Here is an 18106-nt window from a genome sequence, read left to right as displayed (position 1 = left end):
AAAAAGGGGTCTGTCATGTGGACTTATGGGGTATACTTTTATTTGTGAATGATTCTGCAGCCAGCATTATACACAGATAACCTTATACTTCAATTAAAATGAAGGCCCAATGTAGGTGAGAAATTTTAATGGTACATATGTTGCCTCATAATCAGTCAGAAACAGATCATTGGTTCACTCCTCTTAAGCCACATGATGGGTTAAAAAGAACATTGCCAGGAGACCTTCACTCTTCTAGAAGGGCATCTTAGGTCTATTTTTCATGGTTAGAGTAAAAGAGGTGGTGATTAGAAATGTATCCCTTACGATAGTCTCTATAGTAGATTCTACTGTAAAGGCTATAGTTACACAATAGATTTTAAATTCTTCTGTCAAAATTCTGCTAAATAACAGAGTTGGCTAAACAGAAAAGCATCTGTGCAGCTGCTGACAATTATGACCTACGGAGACAACATCAGGTATTACAGAGATTCAGTTGTAGGGAATTAGCAAAAAGACTGGTTTGTTAAGTGAGCAGACCATCTGAATCATTCTTAGATTTATTTGGTTTTAGGTAGTTTGGTTTTATAGGGACCCTGGCCAAGGAGCATATTCTAAACTCTTGGTATTACCCTCTTGATAGTTTTAAATATAGTCCGCCTGGTGTGCTATATTCTCCCAAATGTTTTAAATGTTTATATGCACACATCTCTAAAATGCCAAATAGTCTCTTTTCAACTGGAATGACAAGAGCTGAAAGAAATGTACAAATATGAGGACATTTAACTTATGAATGACATGCTGAGACTGAAAACCCCAAATGTTGGTAACTGAGAGTGGTGCTAAGACCTTGAGTTTTAGTCACACTCTCATCTAAGTGAGAACCTGACCAAAAAGAGGGAATTAAAAAAAAAAAATTATGGAAGGCCATTGTTTTGGACTGAGCTCATGCACTAGGCCCCAATACAACAAATCTAAGAAAAATGGAGTCACTCATGCTAAATGTAACATAATCGAACTAAGACTTTAAGGAAACAGGTATAACTTAGAAACTGGGTTTGGTTTTGCTCCTGTAAACAGGATGTTCCAGCATAAGGAGGTACCGTCTACCCTTGTTCCTACCTTTGCAAAACTCACTGTTCTACTGTGTCCGAGTGGGTTTCTAGACCTACATTTATGATGGTAATAGTAACATCAGTGACTAAAGTTTTGGTCAATCTCTCAAAATTGAGAAAAATGACCAAAAGGGAGGAATTGTTAAAGCAAACTAAACATGGCTTGAGAAGGACTCTGTCCTTCTACATCTGAGTCCTTGTGGTTGAACTGCAACCTAACTTAATAAGTAGTCAAGACTGAAAACTTAGGAGTAGGTGTCTGCCACAATAGCTGAGTCTTGGCCAATCCCAGCAGCCATACTGCAACCAATCACACACTGCTGCAAACTCTGAGCTGTAACCAATCCAGTTGTTCCTGTACCTCACTTCTGATTTCTGTAGGCCACCTCCCTTTTTTTGTCTGTAAATCTTTTTTCACCACATGGCTGCACTGGAATCTCTGAATCTGCTATGATTCTGGGGAATGCCTGATTCTGAATCTTTCATTGCTCAATTAAACGCCTTTAAATTTAATTCAGCTGAAGTTTTTCTTTTAACAATACCCAAAGTGGGATTTCTGGATCACATGATGGTAGATCATATGGTTTCTGAGAAACCTCCATAGTGTTTTCTTCTCTAATTATTATACCAATTTACATTCCCTCCAACAGTGTTCAGAGGTTCACTTTTCTTTACACACTTGCTGATATTTGTTAATTTTTGTCTTTTTGACAACAGCCATCCTAACAATTGTGTGGGGATAAGTCATGATGGTTTAAATTTGCATTTCCCTGATGATTAATGATGATGCTTTTTAATCTATCTGGTGGCCATTTGTATATCTTCTTTTGAGAAATGTTTATGCAGGTCCTTTGCCAATTTTCTAATTGAGTTGTTTTCTCATTATTGAGTTGCTTGAGTCACATATATATTTTTGGATATTATCCCCTTATTTGCAAATGCTTCCTTCCAATTCATGGGCTGTCTCTTCACTCTATTAATTGCTTTCTTTTTTGTATAGAAGCCTTTCAATTTGATGTAATTTCATTTGTTTATTTTTGCTTTTGTTGCCTATATTTTTGGGGTCATAGCCAAAAAATCTTTGCCCAGAACAATGCCACAGAACTTTTCCCCTACACTTTCTTCTAGTACATTTTAGTTTAGTTTCATGGCCAAAGTTTTTTTTTTTTTTTTTTTTTAGAATTTCATTATTCAACTTCCTTTCATTTCTATGATCAAAAAATCTTTCTCCATGCAAACATCATTATTTCCCTGTGGAAAATTTTCAATGCTTATTTTTTCCTCTTTTGTGACAGCCCAGAACAAAAAAGCAAACATAATTTTTTTGAAGAGATGATATAGAACAAGTACTGTGTGAGTGCAGATAATAGTAAAACAGAACAGGAATATGGCAGAAAAAGAGAAACAGTGTGAAAAGCATCAGCAGAGTGTAATGAACTTGATATGTAAATTCCAGAGAAGAAAATATATGAAAATGCAAATGTATGGATAGTAGCATAAATGCTAAAAGAAATAACTATGTGTAATACTTCTGCTTCTGCTTAAAATATTAAAAGTTACTAGATACTGTTACCTCCATTCTAACACTGAGAAGTCAGGCACACTATAAAAATATAAGTTTTTGTTAAACTCATCAGGAAACTGAGTGACTTTAATAAACCAAAATAAAACAAAATCCATACAGTTGACAGACTTTTCCCAGACCTTTCTTCAAAAAATTAAAAATAGAACTACCATAGGATACAGCAATCTCACTTTTGGATATGTATCCAAAATAACTGAAAGCAGGAGTTCTAAGAGATATTAGCACTACAACGCTCATTGCAGGACTATTCAGAATGGCTAAGATGTGGAGACAACCTGAACATCCATCAATAAATGAGTGGATAAAGAAAATGTGGTATATAAAATGGAATATTATTCAGCCCAAAAAATAGGGAATATATGCCTGGATGAACCTTGAAGACATTATGCTGAGTGAAAAGAGCTTCTCACAGAAGGATGCATACTACATTATTCCAATTATAGGAGCAAGTATCTAAAATTGTCAAACTCGTAGACTCAGAGAGTAAAATTAGGATTGCTGAGATCTGGGGAGAGGGGAAAAATGAGGAATTGCTACTTAATGAGTATAAAATCCCAATTATGCAAGATGAATACGTTCTGGAGAGCTGCTATACAACATTATCCCTATAGTTAAATATACTGTACTGTATAAGATTTTTTAAGAGGGTAAATCTCATGTTAAGTGTTCTTAAGATAATTTTTTAAAAAGAGGGATTAACCATGAATAAAAAAATTGATAAACTAGACTTAATCAGAATTAAAAGTTTTTATCAACAAAATGTATTTTTTTTTTTTTTTTTTTTTTTTTTTTTGAGACGGAGTTTCACTCTTGTTGCCCAGGCTGGAGTGCAATGGCGCGATCTTGGCTCACCGCAACCTCAGCCTCCTGGGTTCAGGCAATTCTCCTGCCTCAGCCTCCTGAGTAGCTGGGATTACAGGCACGCGTCACCGTGCCCAGCTAATTTTTTGTATTATTTAGTAAAGACGGGGTTTCACCATGTTGACCGGGATGGTCTCGATCTCTTGACCTCGTGATCCACCCGCCTCAGCCTCCCAAAGTGCTGGGATTACAGGCGTGAGCCATCGCGCCCGGCACCAAAATGTATTCTTAAGGAAATTATTAGGCTAAGCCAAAGACTAACAAACCTCTAACACTTTAATACGACAAAAACACTTCTATCCACAATGTATGAAGAAATCTGAGAACTCAAACAGAAAAAGACACTTTTTTTTCACAAACAGGCAAAAGAGCTGGATACTTCATTTTTCAAAAAGAGACAGATGAATGGCCAGTAAGCACAGGAAAATGTGCTCAACATAATTAGTCATCAGGAAAATGCAAATTAAAACCACAATGAGACACCACTTTATAGCCACTAAAATAGCTAAATGGAAAAGCTTGGCAATATCATGTGTTGGAGGAGAAACTGGAACTCAAATTACTAGGAATAGGAGTAAAAAGTCATGTAATCAGTATGGAAAATAGTTTGACAGTTTCTAGGAAAGTTAAACATGAATCTGTCCTATAATCTAGAAATTATACTCCCTAGTATTTACCCAGAAGAATAAGCACATTTTCATACAAACATTTGTCAACATATGTTCATAGATGTTTTATTCATCACCAAAAACTAGAAGCAACCTAAATGTCCATCAATAAAAATAAGTGAACAAATTGTGATACGTCACTAAAAGAGACTGCAATAAAAAGGAAGGGGCTACTGATTCATGCAGGAAATGAATTAATCTAAAAACTTGTTGAACAAAAGATACTCGATAAAAGAGTACAAAATGATGATTTCATTCATATAAATTTCAACAGCAAGCAAAACAGATCTATAGGAAAATGTTTGTCTCAGGTTGTATGGGGTGGTAATTGGCTGGAGAAAGGCAGAAGGGAACTTTCTGAAAAAAATGGAAATGGTCTATTTCTTGCCTTATGAAAGTGACATGGGCATATGTAATTGTCAAACTCATGGAACAGAACACTTAAGATCTGCCCGGTTTATTACATATAAATCATATCTCAATTTAAAAATTATGTCCTTTGTAAATAAATACCACTTATCACCAAGTAAAAGAAAAGTTAACTTAATTATAAAGGTAGCAACATTTTAGAAGCCTCAGCTCCCTCTGTGTGGAATCTGTAAACCCCCTTGTGAACTATGTCACAACGAAGAAAGGATCATTTCAAAGGGCAGAGGCTAAGTGAATGAGTTGGTTGAGGGAAGCACATAGTACAAATTTTTAAAAAGGTAAAAAACAAGGCCTATGGAACAAAAGCAAAAGTTTGAGACATAAACCCAGGTATTTCATAACAGATAATAACAGCTATTTTTTTCCATAAATAATGACCACTTCATTATAAAATTTATTTGGACAATTTCAATTAGTTATATATGCCCAAGTGCCTAAAAATTTTGGATATAGATTTTTCTCCTCTAGTTGAATACCAACCTTGTGTTCGTAATTGATCAACTTTTAAGCTTCAAAAGAAACGTGCTTTGAAACTATCAGTTGAAGTAAAAGTGCCACACGGTGGGGGAATGAAAGTCAGAGAAAGCCTATGGACAATATATGTACCATAACATGGCCTAGAAAAAATAAAGGATCTCAGACTAAGCCTCCTTAGATTTTTAGAACACCAATTTTTTCATCTTTAAAATGAGCATCATAATATTTTCCTCAAAGAAGTTTTATGGAGATTCAAAAATATATATAACATATTAAACATGGTGCTTGGTATATACTTAGTAATCAATAATCTCAATTTATCTTTCCTTACCTACTGTACCATATCTCACAGACAAAGAGGGAAGCCAACTAACGGAATTCATATATCGATAGATATAGTTAGACTTAAACTTCTTAAGAAGCCAATTTAGAAAATCAAGTGAAGTAAAAATAAACTAAATACAAAATATTTTTGTCTTACATAGAAAAACCTAAAAAACAAAATGAACCCTTCTGTCTAGGGAACTGCTCTGGAACCAAACTGCCCTGGGTATATAACACAACACACGTTATATAATATACACATCTAGTCTTGATAACTTTTCCTGAAAGTTTCAAGTACAGGTTTGCTAGTAACTGGTAGTAAATAAAGTCTTAGGACATATATCCTTCCCTGAGAAGTGTGGAGATTCTGTCCTATAAGCAAAGAATTTAACAAGTTGATGGTACAGCAAGCATTTATCATTCTCAGAGCAAAAAGAGGGGAGTCAATGTACACTGCAAAATAAAGTAGAAATTCAAATTTCTACAGTGGGCAAAATAATTTTGTGACCTAATTATATGTTTGCAGATTTGTTGGCTGTCCTCAGAGGGTGGTGAAAGAGCCTTGTTCAGTATCTTCCAAAGCACCATATTGCATGAGGGTTGGGAAAAAGAGACAAAGTTTTATGGTGATGTTCTTTGCCTTTCTAAATTTCCTCTTGCTTTTAAGTTTCTGCTTTAACATGTGAAAGACTCAGAATCTCACAGCTTGACTTGTTAGGACCAAACTCTGTAAATGATGTCGTGAAAATACTTTTGTCTATGTTTCAGTTTCCAGGAGCTTTAAAATGAAGCCTAAAATCAGTATACATCCAGAAGATATCAACTTTACTGTACGAACTAGGGTTCCCATAGCCTAGCCATGGGCTTCAATTTCAGGCTTTAAAATTGCCATCTGACAGTGGGATGTTATGGCAGCTCATCCTGAGAAAATAATGTCCTTATGGGGAGGAAAATAATCAAAAGGTCACTCTAATGCTAATACATAAAGACCCTTCACCCTTCTACGCCCCACCCCTCCCCTGCCTGTCAAGCATTCTCTATCCTTATGCCAAAGAGGGAGACTTATTGAAGTAAATGAGAAGGATGAAGGATGTAGTAGAAGGAAACAATAGTCACCCTGAATCAACTGTTAGACTCTTCTCATTTGTTATGATGATTAATTGCATTTCTGCTGAAGTTACTAAGATAATCAATCCTAGGTCCAGTTGTTTAGGGGAGCACAAGAACAACTGGTTAGTGAGGTAATGTCTGCATTAAGAGCACAGAGGAAAGGCCATAATTTCTCTTTTAAAACATCTAGTATGATATGTATGCAAATGATATGAAATGGCAAAGTCACGTGTTTATTTCGTTGGTTACCTCCAAGTAATAAACTCAATAGGAAAACACAAGCAATTTGGTCATCTGACTCAACTAATTAGTATTCAACCAATATAGAAGATCTGATCATCCTGGGTCAGTCTAGTATGATCAATGGTTTGCTAGGACCAAATATTTAAACTACCTTAAAACACATACATGCAATTTATTAACCTTTCAAAACATGCAAATATTCACAATCTCGTTTCTTATGCCTTAAGAATATTATAATCTTAAAATATTTAGGTTGTTAAGTGCTTATAACTGTAAGCTGTACTTTAAGTCACTTGCTGCTTAAAGTCTACCAGTAGACTTCACCACTCACATTAAAGAAAAACTGAAGAAATGGAAGAAAGGGGTAAGGATAAAGACCACATGTCCATGGGAACTATTAGCATATTAATGCACTGCATTTCCATTTACACTTCCATCACCAGAGCTAATTGTTAGCCATGTTAAGGAAGAGGTTATGCCTTAATTAACAGTGCTTGGTAAATGCATTCTGGTTGCACCCCTTAAGCATGTTCAAAATTCACAAGTCTTATTTCACAGTAGGGGTTCCAGTTCATTCCATGCTTTTATGTCATAACACCTCTGATCAAGGAAGAAAGTATTTAAAAGACCCCGAATAATTAGTTTCCAGACTAAAGTCAACAAAAAGCATAATTAATGAGTAAATTAGTCATTTATCTCCGGAGCATTGACATTCATGCACATTTTAAATGAAGGAGATAGAAACACGTTTGGCGTGTAATATTTCTAACTCTGATATTTTTAAATACTACACAAGCCCAAGAGATTAGTGACAACATTTTCACGTCTGTAGCACAGAGTTCTTATAACTCAATCCTTTCCATACCCCACCCTATCTATGTCTTGGGAATGTTGGAGAATTAAATTTAATCAGGTGCTTTGCAGAACATAAAATCCCATAGTTTCTCCTCTCTTTTCCCTTTCATCCCCGCTTATTCTCTGCACAGTTGCATTACCCACTCCCACTTTCCCTCTGAACCACGTCTCCCTCCTCTCCTCTCCAACTTTATGATGCTTTCACCCTTCCCTCCATTTCTCTCCCTTCTCTGGCAGAAGGTTAAAAACAAAAACAACAAAAAGCAGTGGCTGAGAGCTCTGGACATAATTGATCAAAAGTGGTCTAAATGTCCCAGCTGCAGTCTTACTCCTTTTTCACATGTTATTTCAAAAACCAAAGAGGTTGGAAAGGAAAACACAAAACTCCCAGGCAAGTATTTTTCAGTTGCCAGTTTTAAACCAAATTTTTACCTTTTTTGTTTAAAGAAGTAATAAACAGCAAATGTAGGGCCACTTGAGAAAAAACAAAATTAATAAATACAGAAAATTATTTTGGTTAATATTTCCTTAATTTGATTTTTACTATAAGAAAGTCTGAGGCAGCTGCCAAAACAATAACAGCAACAATAGCAGCAACTTACCCTTATCAATTACTCTGTAACAGTCAGCAACACTTTACATATATTTATTTAAACCTTACAGCAATCCCATTAAGTAAATATTACAAAAGATGAAACAGGGGAACCAAGAATTTCCTTTCCCAAAGCCAGTAAACAGAACAAAATCAGACAATATGGCTCTAGAATCTGACTTCCTAAGAATTGTACCAGATAGCCACATCTGTTTTGGTTCCATGAATGTAAGCTGTGCATTTACTTAAGCCTTTGTTCTACAGTTGTAAAGAAATGAACTTTTCTGGGGATAAGATGCATAGACATCCCTTCAAAATAAAATATTTTCTCTTGTTAAATGTTCCCACCAGTAGACTAAGTTTTATTGTAAAGAATGAAAAGAAGAGTTATGAGCTAAACAGAAACGCCAAAGTGAAGTCAGAGTTCAAAGTGACATTTCCCTATACAAGGCACTGTGGAGTTCCCCAGGTCCAGCAGCATCCCTTAGCTTCAACGGAACTCTCCTGGAACTCACTGGTCCACCTGCCATTAAAGAGTTTACTGCCTCACTGTTTACAATAGCAAAGACCTGGAACCAACCCAAATGCCCATCGATGATAGACTAGACAAGGGAAATGTGACTCATATACATCATGGAATACTATGCAGCCATAAAAATGATGAGTTCCTGTCCTTTGTAGGGACATGGATGAATGTGGAAACCATCATTCTCAGCAAACTGACACAAGAACAGAAAATCGAACACTGCATGTTCTCACTGATAGGCAGGTGTTGAACAATGAGAACACATGGACACAGGAAGGGGAGCATCACACACCGGGGTCTGTTGAGGGAGACTAGGGGAGGGACAGTAGGGGGTGGGAAGGTTGGGGAGGGAAAACATGGGGAGAAATGCCAGATATAGGTGACGGAGGGATGGAGGTAGCAAACCACACTGCCACGTATGTACCTATGCAACAATCCTGCATGATCTGCACATGTCCCCAGAACCTATAGTACAATTAAAAAAAAAAAGAGTTTACTGCCTCCTGCCTCACTATTGGCCATCAAGTCTGTCACACAAGTTCGTGCTAATGGGGGAAATTTAAAGGAGAGAACTGCCTTCCTCTTCTCAATACCTCCCCAATAGCATTTTCTCCTGTCCACACATTTTAAGTGTCCTCTAGAGATAGTGCCTGAGTACTTATCTAACCAGGAGGGATGATTCAATTGGAGGAATATTCAGACCAGGTAGGAAGACTGAAGAATCTAGGACAAAAGACCATTGGACTTTGCCTGCCCTTCATGTAAAGAGAGCAGTTAAAGCTTCTTCCCAGTGTTTCCAGTTACCTTGTTTGCTTTGGTGCCAGTAACAACATCAAGAAAAATGTAGGCAGTTTCTCAATAATACACTGTATTATTTTTCATACCATATAGAGAGAATACATTGTAAGAGTAGAGCACTTTGTCAATCCCCTATTTTAGAATAATTACTATACCAAGAAAGTTTTAAATATGACCTAATTTCCATTTGCTTTCTACCCACAATATCACCCACTTCACTTAAAACAGCACCAACAAAATGTAAACCAAAAGATCAAGTCAGCTCTCCTGAAAAAGACAAATCTGTTCTGAAAGCTTTTGCTCTAACCAATTGCCAATTTGGCAACAAGCCAAACAAATTTGGAAAAATAAAAAAACAATAATAAACGTAAGACAATCATAAACACAGTGCAAAAAAAAAAAAAACACACTCTTTGAATAATGTCAGTTACACAAAAAATCTAATCGTGTGGAAAAGCATAACTTTTTCCCAAAGAAAGAAAGAAGTGTCAGTACTTACAGTGTCATGAGACTTATCCTTGACATCATAGACTGTTAGTTTTATTTTGGTCTCCTCATAGATGGGATACTCAGATGGGAATGTGACACCAGTCAAAAACAGTGGGTCCCTTGTTCCCTGTAACAGCACAAGCAGACAACTTGGATTCAATAAGGCAGCAACTGCAGTTTGCAGCATGCAAGTGACACATGAGAAAGCAGAAAGTGTGCCTGAGTCTGTTTTTCTAGGAAACAGTTCTATTAGAAGAGATCTGAATTGTCAAATGCTGTCCATGGGCAACAACGCGGCCCAGGGCCTTAAAGCTGTGATACAACTGCTGACAGTAAATGAACCTGCATCATTGTCAGAGTTGTTTGGAAAAGTTTATTTTCATCATCTACAGAACCCTTCTTTAGGGTTAGTCAGTTCATTTAAAATACATTTAATAGCTTGTAATTTGTGCAAACAGTCTAAGATCTTGACTGATCAAATTAAAATGAAGCCATTTTCTCACAAAGAACCATGTGGTAATCTTATGCTTCTATTTATTTCCTTTTTGTAATGATTCAATTGAAAGTCATGCTCTGATAGTGTCCATTTGTTTTTAGATGTTCAGCTATGATTTTTTTTTTCCTCAGAATGACTGGAAAAACTAATGAAAGAAACTCTAAATATGATGGATTTGGGGCTATAAAATTACTAGCTCAGGATGCAATACACAAGATATTTCATTGCCTCAGAATTCATTTTTAGAACTGACATCCAGCATTAAATTTTATACATATATATTGCTGAATATCATGGAGATGTTTGCTAGAATTCTATAAACCAACTGTCTGTGGGAATTTCTGGAAGCCCAAGTAACTCATTCATTCATTCTTTTATTCAACAATTACTTTTTGCTTGGCACTGCATTAGGCACTTCGGAAAAGGCAGTGAATAAAACAACCAAAAACGGCAAAACATGTTCAAATAAAAAATGTTAAAATGTGCCAAAATCAGACATTTCTTATAGTTAAGATGGTGAATTTTATATGTGTATTTTATCACAATAAAATAAAAAATAAGAAAAACTCAAAAATGAGTGAATAAGTAAATTAATTTTGGCAATATTTTTAAAATAACAGAATTTTTAACTTTATATAAAATGAATAACTTACAATTTTAGTTAAGATGTCTTTATATGAATAAGGTTATTTTTGTTAATTCAACTATAGCATTAGCTATATATTATACCAACACCAGAACCTAAAATTTCCAAAGGGCATATTCAGGGCTACATGCAGTATCTGGGTCATTCCCATTATAGAAATGACTCCAGTTCAGTCTGAATCATTTATTCCACCACTGCATCAAAGCAGACAGTCAGCCCTGAGCCAGACAGGTCTGGGGCAGGCTAGTTAGGTTCTTACAGAGAAATTCCTCATTCAAAACATATGCAGCTCCCAAGTCTAAGAAAAACAAGCAAATCTTAAGAAGTTTAGAGTATACTTTCTCCAGTCCCAGATGTTTAAATAAGTCTCTTTCATTCACTAAGGTTGTGAAATGTGTGATCAGAACAAAATAATCAAAAGAGAAATACTTCCTCTTTTGAATCTGATCCAATACAATAACAAGTTTCCTCTAGACACATTTTGAATGTTATATTACTAACAGTAAATGTAAATAGGAAATCTCCCATCTGATGAGTATTACTTATACCTTTTGCCTGAAAACAGTTTGTCAAGTTAATCATCTACGTTTCCTTGAAAAACATTGTATGTTGAAAGACACACACAAATAGCAGAGAATATAAAGTTTCCACAGACTAAAGAATACAGGGGAAAAAAGGGCAAAAACATTTAACATGTTTAAATTTTCTCTGGGTATTCTACAATTTTCCTTTTTTTTCCTCAAAATACATACTCATTTCAATTAATTTGAAGTCTATTAAGTTGTTTTTCTTTATCCTATGCTTTATAAGAGAATTTAAAGTGGGAACTTTTTTTCTCTCTGTTTGGGTGAAAAATAAGCTCTTTTTATGAAAAGAAAAAAAAAAAGACGCATTCTTTCGTCATTTGTTCATTCTAGTAAATTACCAAGGCATGCTTAATAATCTCAGGCATGTGCTCCTTAATGACAGAGGGTGGTAGTGTAGCATTGCTACGGACTCAGCTGTTCATTCAAATCCAGAGATGGACAGGGGAGAGGGAGAGGGAGAGAGAGAAGAGAGAGATGAGAGAGATGAGAAAGAGATGAGAGAGATGAGAAAGAGATGAGAAAGACACATACACACACACACACACACACACACACAGAGACACACACACACACAGAGAGAGAGAGAGAAATTAATGTAGGGACACAGCATCTCACCTCCACAATTTCAGTGCTGGAGTATCTTGTCAGACTCTGCTCCGCGGGGTGGATTACTGAGATCTGCACCAGTGTATTCAATTTACGATCACGGACAGGAGCCACGAGATCCTTGCATGCTGGCAACCAACGGCAGAGGAGAGAGAAAGAAAAGAAACTAACACCATATCTCAGAGAAAACTTCTGCACTGGGCTAAAAGTAAACTTAACTATAGCACAGAAGGAAATCTCCTGGGGCTCAGGCTGGTTTTACAGAGGAAGTCCCTTGGAAGTACCTTACAGAAATAGGAAGTCACGTGCTGTGGAGCTGAATTGAGAGTTCATTTCCACTGACCACATTTGCAGCTCATGCAAGTCATGACTGGTCTGAGATCCCAGCTCTAATGCGTGACTATGCACACATGGCTCAGAAACTTCAGTGACTTTAATTAGTCATTAAACCCTGGGCTTTAACTCACACTCCTTGAGGATGTAAAAGTTGATTTGGGCCATATCTGGGAAACTTTGGTGTTCCTTATTGACATTGGTTGGATTAGTTCAAATGTCTGAATGCATACTTGGTCCTTACCTATGTATTTGCTAGAACTGGCCTCCCACAGTAATGCACACCAACAGAAACACGGAGAGCAGTTTCCCCACCACAACAGCACACAAGCAGGGGAAGAGGAAGCAGAGGGAGGATTTTAAAGCCCTGGGTCTGAAATGCAAACTAAGCCTGGTGGAGATGGGTTAATTCTTGCCCAGGGGCCACGAAAGTTAAGAACTTTCTCTTGAGACACTAGGCTCATATTACAGACTCTCACCACTATACCATATTTACCTGAATACTTTCCCCTCTCACATATTATTCCCCCAATTTGGGGAAGAAAAATCCAGAAAAATATTCCCCTTAAGCAAGTCTGAATCTACTTTCCTCTCTATCCCTACCAACCCAGTTCCCTGCTATTAAATAGTAATTTTACTCCCCTCAGCTGAGTTGCTGAGATGTAAAGTGCCCTCATTAGAGGTGGTGCAAGTTAAATTCAGCTGGTGAGTTGCTGCAGGCTGGAGCTATGAATGGGGGAAGTAGCCCTGGGTCCTTGATTTTCAGGGTGAGGGCATGCAGGGTTCTATACCATCCCTACCCCACTTCTCAGACCATAACAGGAAGGGAGAGGAAGATGAGGTATTTAATGTATGTTGTGGCACTGTCAGAGTTTGCAAGATCTTCACCATTGGTACAAAGGCAATATGGCCTAAATCTGAAACTTGAAAGCAAAGGAAATCATAGATGCAATTATCACCTTTCAATTGCTTACAGATAATCTCTTTTAGAAGTACAAGGAGATCGAAAAAGCTGGAACTTGGGAATGAAACAGGCTTGATTTTAGTCTAGTTCAAATAGCTAGGCAACACTGGGAAAATTACTTAACTGCTTAACTTCTTGCCGGATTTTGAGATCCTGCTGCTCCTGTGTGGCATTTTGTCATATTTTCCCCTTATATAAACCACAGGCCTCGAGTAACAGAAGAGAGCTTATGAAAGCATGTATGGCAAAAACATAGCAGCTACAATGTATTTAACCCTTACTATTTTTGAGGCAGTCTGCTAATTCTCTCTCTAGTCCTTAAAATAATGCTTTGAATTATTTCAGTTTTACAAAGAACTAGAACTAGAGGCTTATGCTCACATTTAGATTACTAGAATTCTCTGATAGCTTACATCCTGCCCCACCCGCTCCATTTCTCTTGCTGGCATCCTGAACTTCTCTCCCTTTGGAAGAGGAGAGAATGCCACCTCCCTTTGAAGACCAGCTGCCACACCACTATTCCTTCTTACTCAACCCAAGAAACTTACAGTTTTAAAAAATACTGATGCCAGGTTTCAATAATGTCAACATATCACCGGAAGGAAAGAAAAAGCTAGATTTAGATTTTCACTGTTCTTTGGTGGTGATTTTGATCATTTCCTCTACTTGCAATATGAATGTGTTTAATTTTATTGCTCATAAAATGACACTGTTGGGTTTCTGCTCACAGTAAACAGCTCTTTTTCATTTCCTGATATTGACACATATCTGTCTGGATTTTAAAGCTGAGGCCACTGTGTTTCAAATGCAGGCATCTTGCCCACTTTCTGCCTGTAGCCCCATCTTTTATCTTGTGAGCTCATGACACCTTTGCTCAAAATAAGTCACTTCTTTTCTGAGTTCTTATCAGACTTGATTGTGGGCTGTGGTTATTCCCCAGAAGTGAGCAGCTGTTCACCATTTTAACAGAGAAACTCTCAAGATTCGTTCCCCATAAGCACAGAGAAAATTTCTATTACACTGAAATGTTCTGTCCGACCCAATTTGCACATCCCCTAATACTGATAAAAATAATGACTATACTTTGTATTATATTCCATATCTTAAAACAGTAAGGTTACATCTCGACAGGAAAACAATAATAATTATATCTTGGCCTGCGCTTTTTGCTTCCTACAGCTCAGAGAATTTGCTGTTCCCTAAGTCTTATGCAGCATGACATCCTGGAGAGACCCTGAGATCAGGCAGAATTCCTAAGCTGTACTCCCAGATTTACTGCTTTCCAGTTCTGTGGCACTGAGTAAGTCACAAACTCTTGACACTCAGTTGCCTCATCTACCTACTTCTCAGGGTAGAAGTGAGAAAGAAATTGGTCCTTTTTATAATGAACTTTTCTGTGCAAAAAAAAAAGTTTATTAATATCATCATAGTAATATGTATCAATATTACTATCAACATTTACCAATATCTGGTGTTTTATTATGGTGTGAACTTGTTTTAATTAACTCAGTCATACTCAGCTTTTTAAAAGCTGTTACCAGTTCCAATATTTCTTCATAAGTGCTAAATTAGTACATGAGTCATTGAATTTCATAAGGTGAAACCTATTCACATTGTGGATTTGTACATACTGTATCTGTTCCACCAGACGGCTGATAAATAATGAGTGATTGGACTGTTTCATGGAGATATTACTCATATGATCACTGTAAAATCTAATCTGCATGGGAATTATTTAGCAGCCAATAGAGAATCCTGAAAAATCTGTTTTCAGAAAAAAAAAAGTGGCTGAGGTCAGGAGTTTGACAACAGCCTGGCCAAGATGGCGAAACCCCATCTGTACTAAAAATATAAAAATTAGTTGGGTGTGGTGGCACATGCCTGTAGTCCTAGCTACTGAGGAGGCTAAGGCATGAGAATCACTTGAACACGGGGGATGGAGGTTTCAGTGAGCTGATATTGCACCACTGCACTTCAGCCTAGGTGACAGAATGAGACTCTGTCTCATAAATAAATAAACAAATAAATAGCAAGTTATATCTGTCTTCCAGCTATACTTACCACTGCTCATTAACCAAATATAATCCTACTCTAGAAGTGGCCTGAACCCATGACCTTCCTCAGCTTGGAAGACTAAAGAATGCAATGCTTTGGCATTTTGCTTCCATTTTGTTTGGTTTATTCAATTCTACCCACTTGCATCTAATGGTCAGTAACAAACAAACGCTATTGCAATCATTCATTCATCGGTAGATTTTTACTTTTATTTCTGCCTTTTTAATGGTTTTGTTTAGTATTGAATTGTTTAAAAGTATCTTAAGAGTTTAAATAGGCAGGAATAGGTGGGGATTCTAACGTGCCTGCATCCAGTGTACTTTTTACTGAAATGAGAAAAAATAATAATATAGAAATCATGATTTTTTTAAAAAAAACATAATTTGTAACTTGTCTTTAGAAAAAAATAAAGAGCTGTGCATAACTGTATTTTTTTCTGGTTAATTTTGCTATAGTAACTAGTAACATGAGGGTTCACATTCTACTATGAGTGACTGTTAGTGAGATGCCTACAGGCGTCCCCAGCTCATATTTGTACAGGAGCCAGGCAGCTTTCACTCTACTAGAAGGAAATCCTCAGTGGAAGCACATGATCAAAATAAATGGAAGGGAACAGATGCAGTGGCTCAGGCCTGTAATCCCAGCACTTTGGGAGGCTGAGGCGGGCAGATCGCTTGAGGTCAGGAGTTTGAGACTAGCCTGGCCAACATGGCGAAAAACCTATCCCTACTAAAAATACAAAAATTAGCTGGGCATGGTGGTGGGTGTAATCCCAGCTACTTGGGAGGCTGAGGCGGGAGCATCGCTTGAACCCAGGAGGCCGAGGTTGCAGTGAGGCGAGATCGCGTCTTTGTGCTACAGCCTGGGCGACAGAGTGAGACTCTGTCTCAAAATATGGCAACAAGAATGAAACTCCATCTCAATAAATAAATAAGTAAATGAATAAATAAATGGAGACTTATTATCTCCAGGGAGGGCTAGGCACTGAGCAAACTGGAAAGCTTACGCTGTGTCAAAAGATGGAACCTCTATAAAGTCATTGTGTCCTTGATTTTCGGATTTCTTCAAAGCTTGAAATCCACAGCCGCTGTGCAGGCAAACACTGGAAGATCCACACAAAATACATCTGATGCTATATCTGGCCAGAAGTTTTTCTGAGGAATAGAAATTTCTAAACTCTGGTCTTAATGTTTATAGCTACTATCTAGCCTTTAGGAAGAGGGCACAGATTATCTTCTACTCCAGTAGTTCTCGTATTGGAAAGTCCAGAGCTAAAAGGCAGGGCTCTTCAGGATGTTTGTGAAGTGAAAGATTCTGTCTACACCAAAATACTGCTTTTTATAAAATATCAGTTGCTGTTTCCTGTAGCCATTATTTGGAAATCAGGTAAAGGCTATTGAGTCCATGATCCTTTCTATCATTCCAACCAATTTTGGCTGGAAGCCTAAAAATACCTCTTGACTTACATCAGAGAGCTCAGCAATAATCAATTTGAAGTAGAACACAACTGTTCATTCAGCAACACAGCCCAAATTCAAGTAGTTGTGAGGCATGTATTATACAAGGTGGGTGTCTATAAGCAGGTGCCTGCCCCAGGCTTTCAGGATAGTGGTGGTGTGAACCACTGAGGCACTGTGAATTCATGGTCAAACCCAAGTGACCATCTCTTTCCCACTAAGAAAACTTTCTTCTGTGAAGTGAGGTCTTTTTTCTTGCCTAACTCTTATTTCATCTCTCTTCTTGCCATTCAGTGTTAATGGAATCTGACAAAATTTATCCTCTTTCCTCCAGAACAGAGCAGTAGCCACAGGTGGGTGGGAATGAATAAGGGGGATATGTCAAGAATTTCCACATCTCTACAATTCTGTACTCAAAATTAGCCAAAGGAAATTTAGGTTTAGAGGAGAACCCACATACCACAGCGTATGGAAGATAAAGAAATGTGTTTTTTTTAAACTTAAGATAAAACCTTATGTGAGAGAGCTATGTATGACTTTGGATGAATTACTCAATCTCTTTGAATCTCTATTCTAGCAGCTGTAAAATGGAAGTAAAAGAACACACTTCATAAATTTGCTATAATGACAATAAGACAATGTATATAGAATACTAATGAGTCCCTTTAAATTATTGATATTAATATAAATATAAATATACTGTGCATTAACCCAAAATGGATTTTATCTATCCTACATTTTTATACTAATTATATGCTCAAGATATTCCAGATTGGTCCTAATTTTATATAACATTGTCTTTTTCAATAAAAGCATTTGTTAAATATATGCCTGTGATTTTTTTTTACCTTCTTGTTCTCAGATAGCTAAATATACATTTTTTAGAACTCTTTACTAGATGATGTGTTAAC

General features: G+C 36.9%; 1 protein-coding gene across 5 annotated transcripts in view; it reads right to left on the bottom strand.

Moving 5' to 3' along the window:
* Nucleotides 1-18106, bottom strand: part of INPP4B (inositol polyphosphate-4-phosphatase type II B) — an 851576-nt gene that overhangs the window by 386885 nt on the left and 446585 nt on the right. For all 5 annotated transcript variants that reach the window (XM_064383845.1, XM_064383847.1, XM_021666733.2 and 2 more), the window contains 2 exons: nucleotides 12396-12514; nucleotides 10062-10178 (listed from right to left, as the gene is read on the bottom strand). In XM_064383845.1, the coding sequence (XP_064239915.1) occupies nucleotides 10062-10178; nucleotides 12396-12514 (236 nt within the window). The remainder of the gene's footprint in view (nucleotides 1-10061; nucleotides 10179-12395; nucleotides 12515-18106) is intronic.

Source organism: Aotus nancymaae, unplaced genomic scaffold, assembly GCF_030222135.1.
Source record: "Aotus nancymaae isolate 86718 unplaced genomic scaffold, 86718_ANA_hifiasm-v0.15.2.pri h1tg000033l, whole genome shotgun sequence".
NCBI classification, from domain to species: Eukaryota; Metazoa; Chordata; class Mammalia; order Primates; family Aotidae; genus Aotus; species Aotus nancymaae.
The sequence above is the reverse complement of the archived record's forward strand: the minus strand, read 5'-3'. Positions and strand labels throughout refer to the sequence as shown.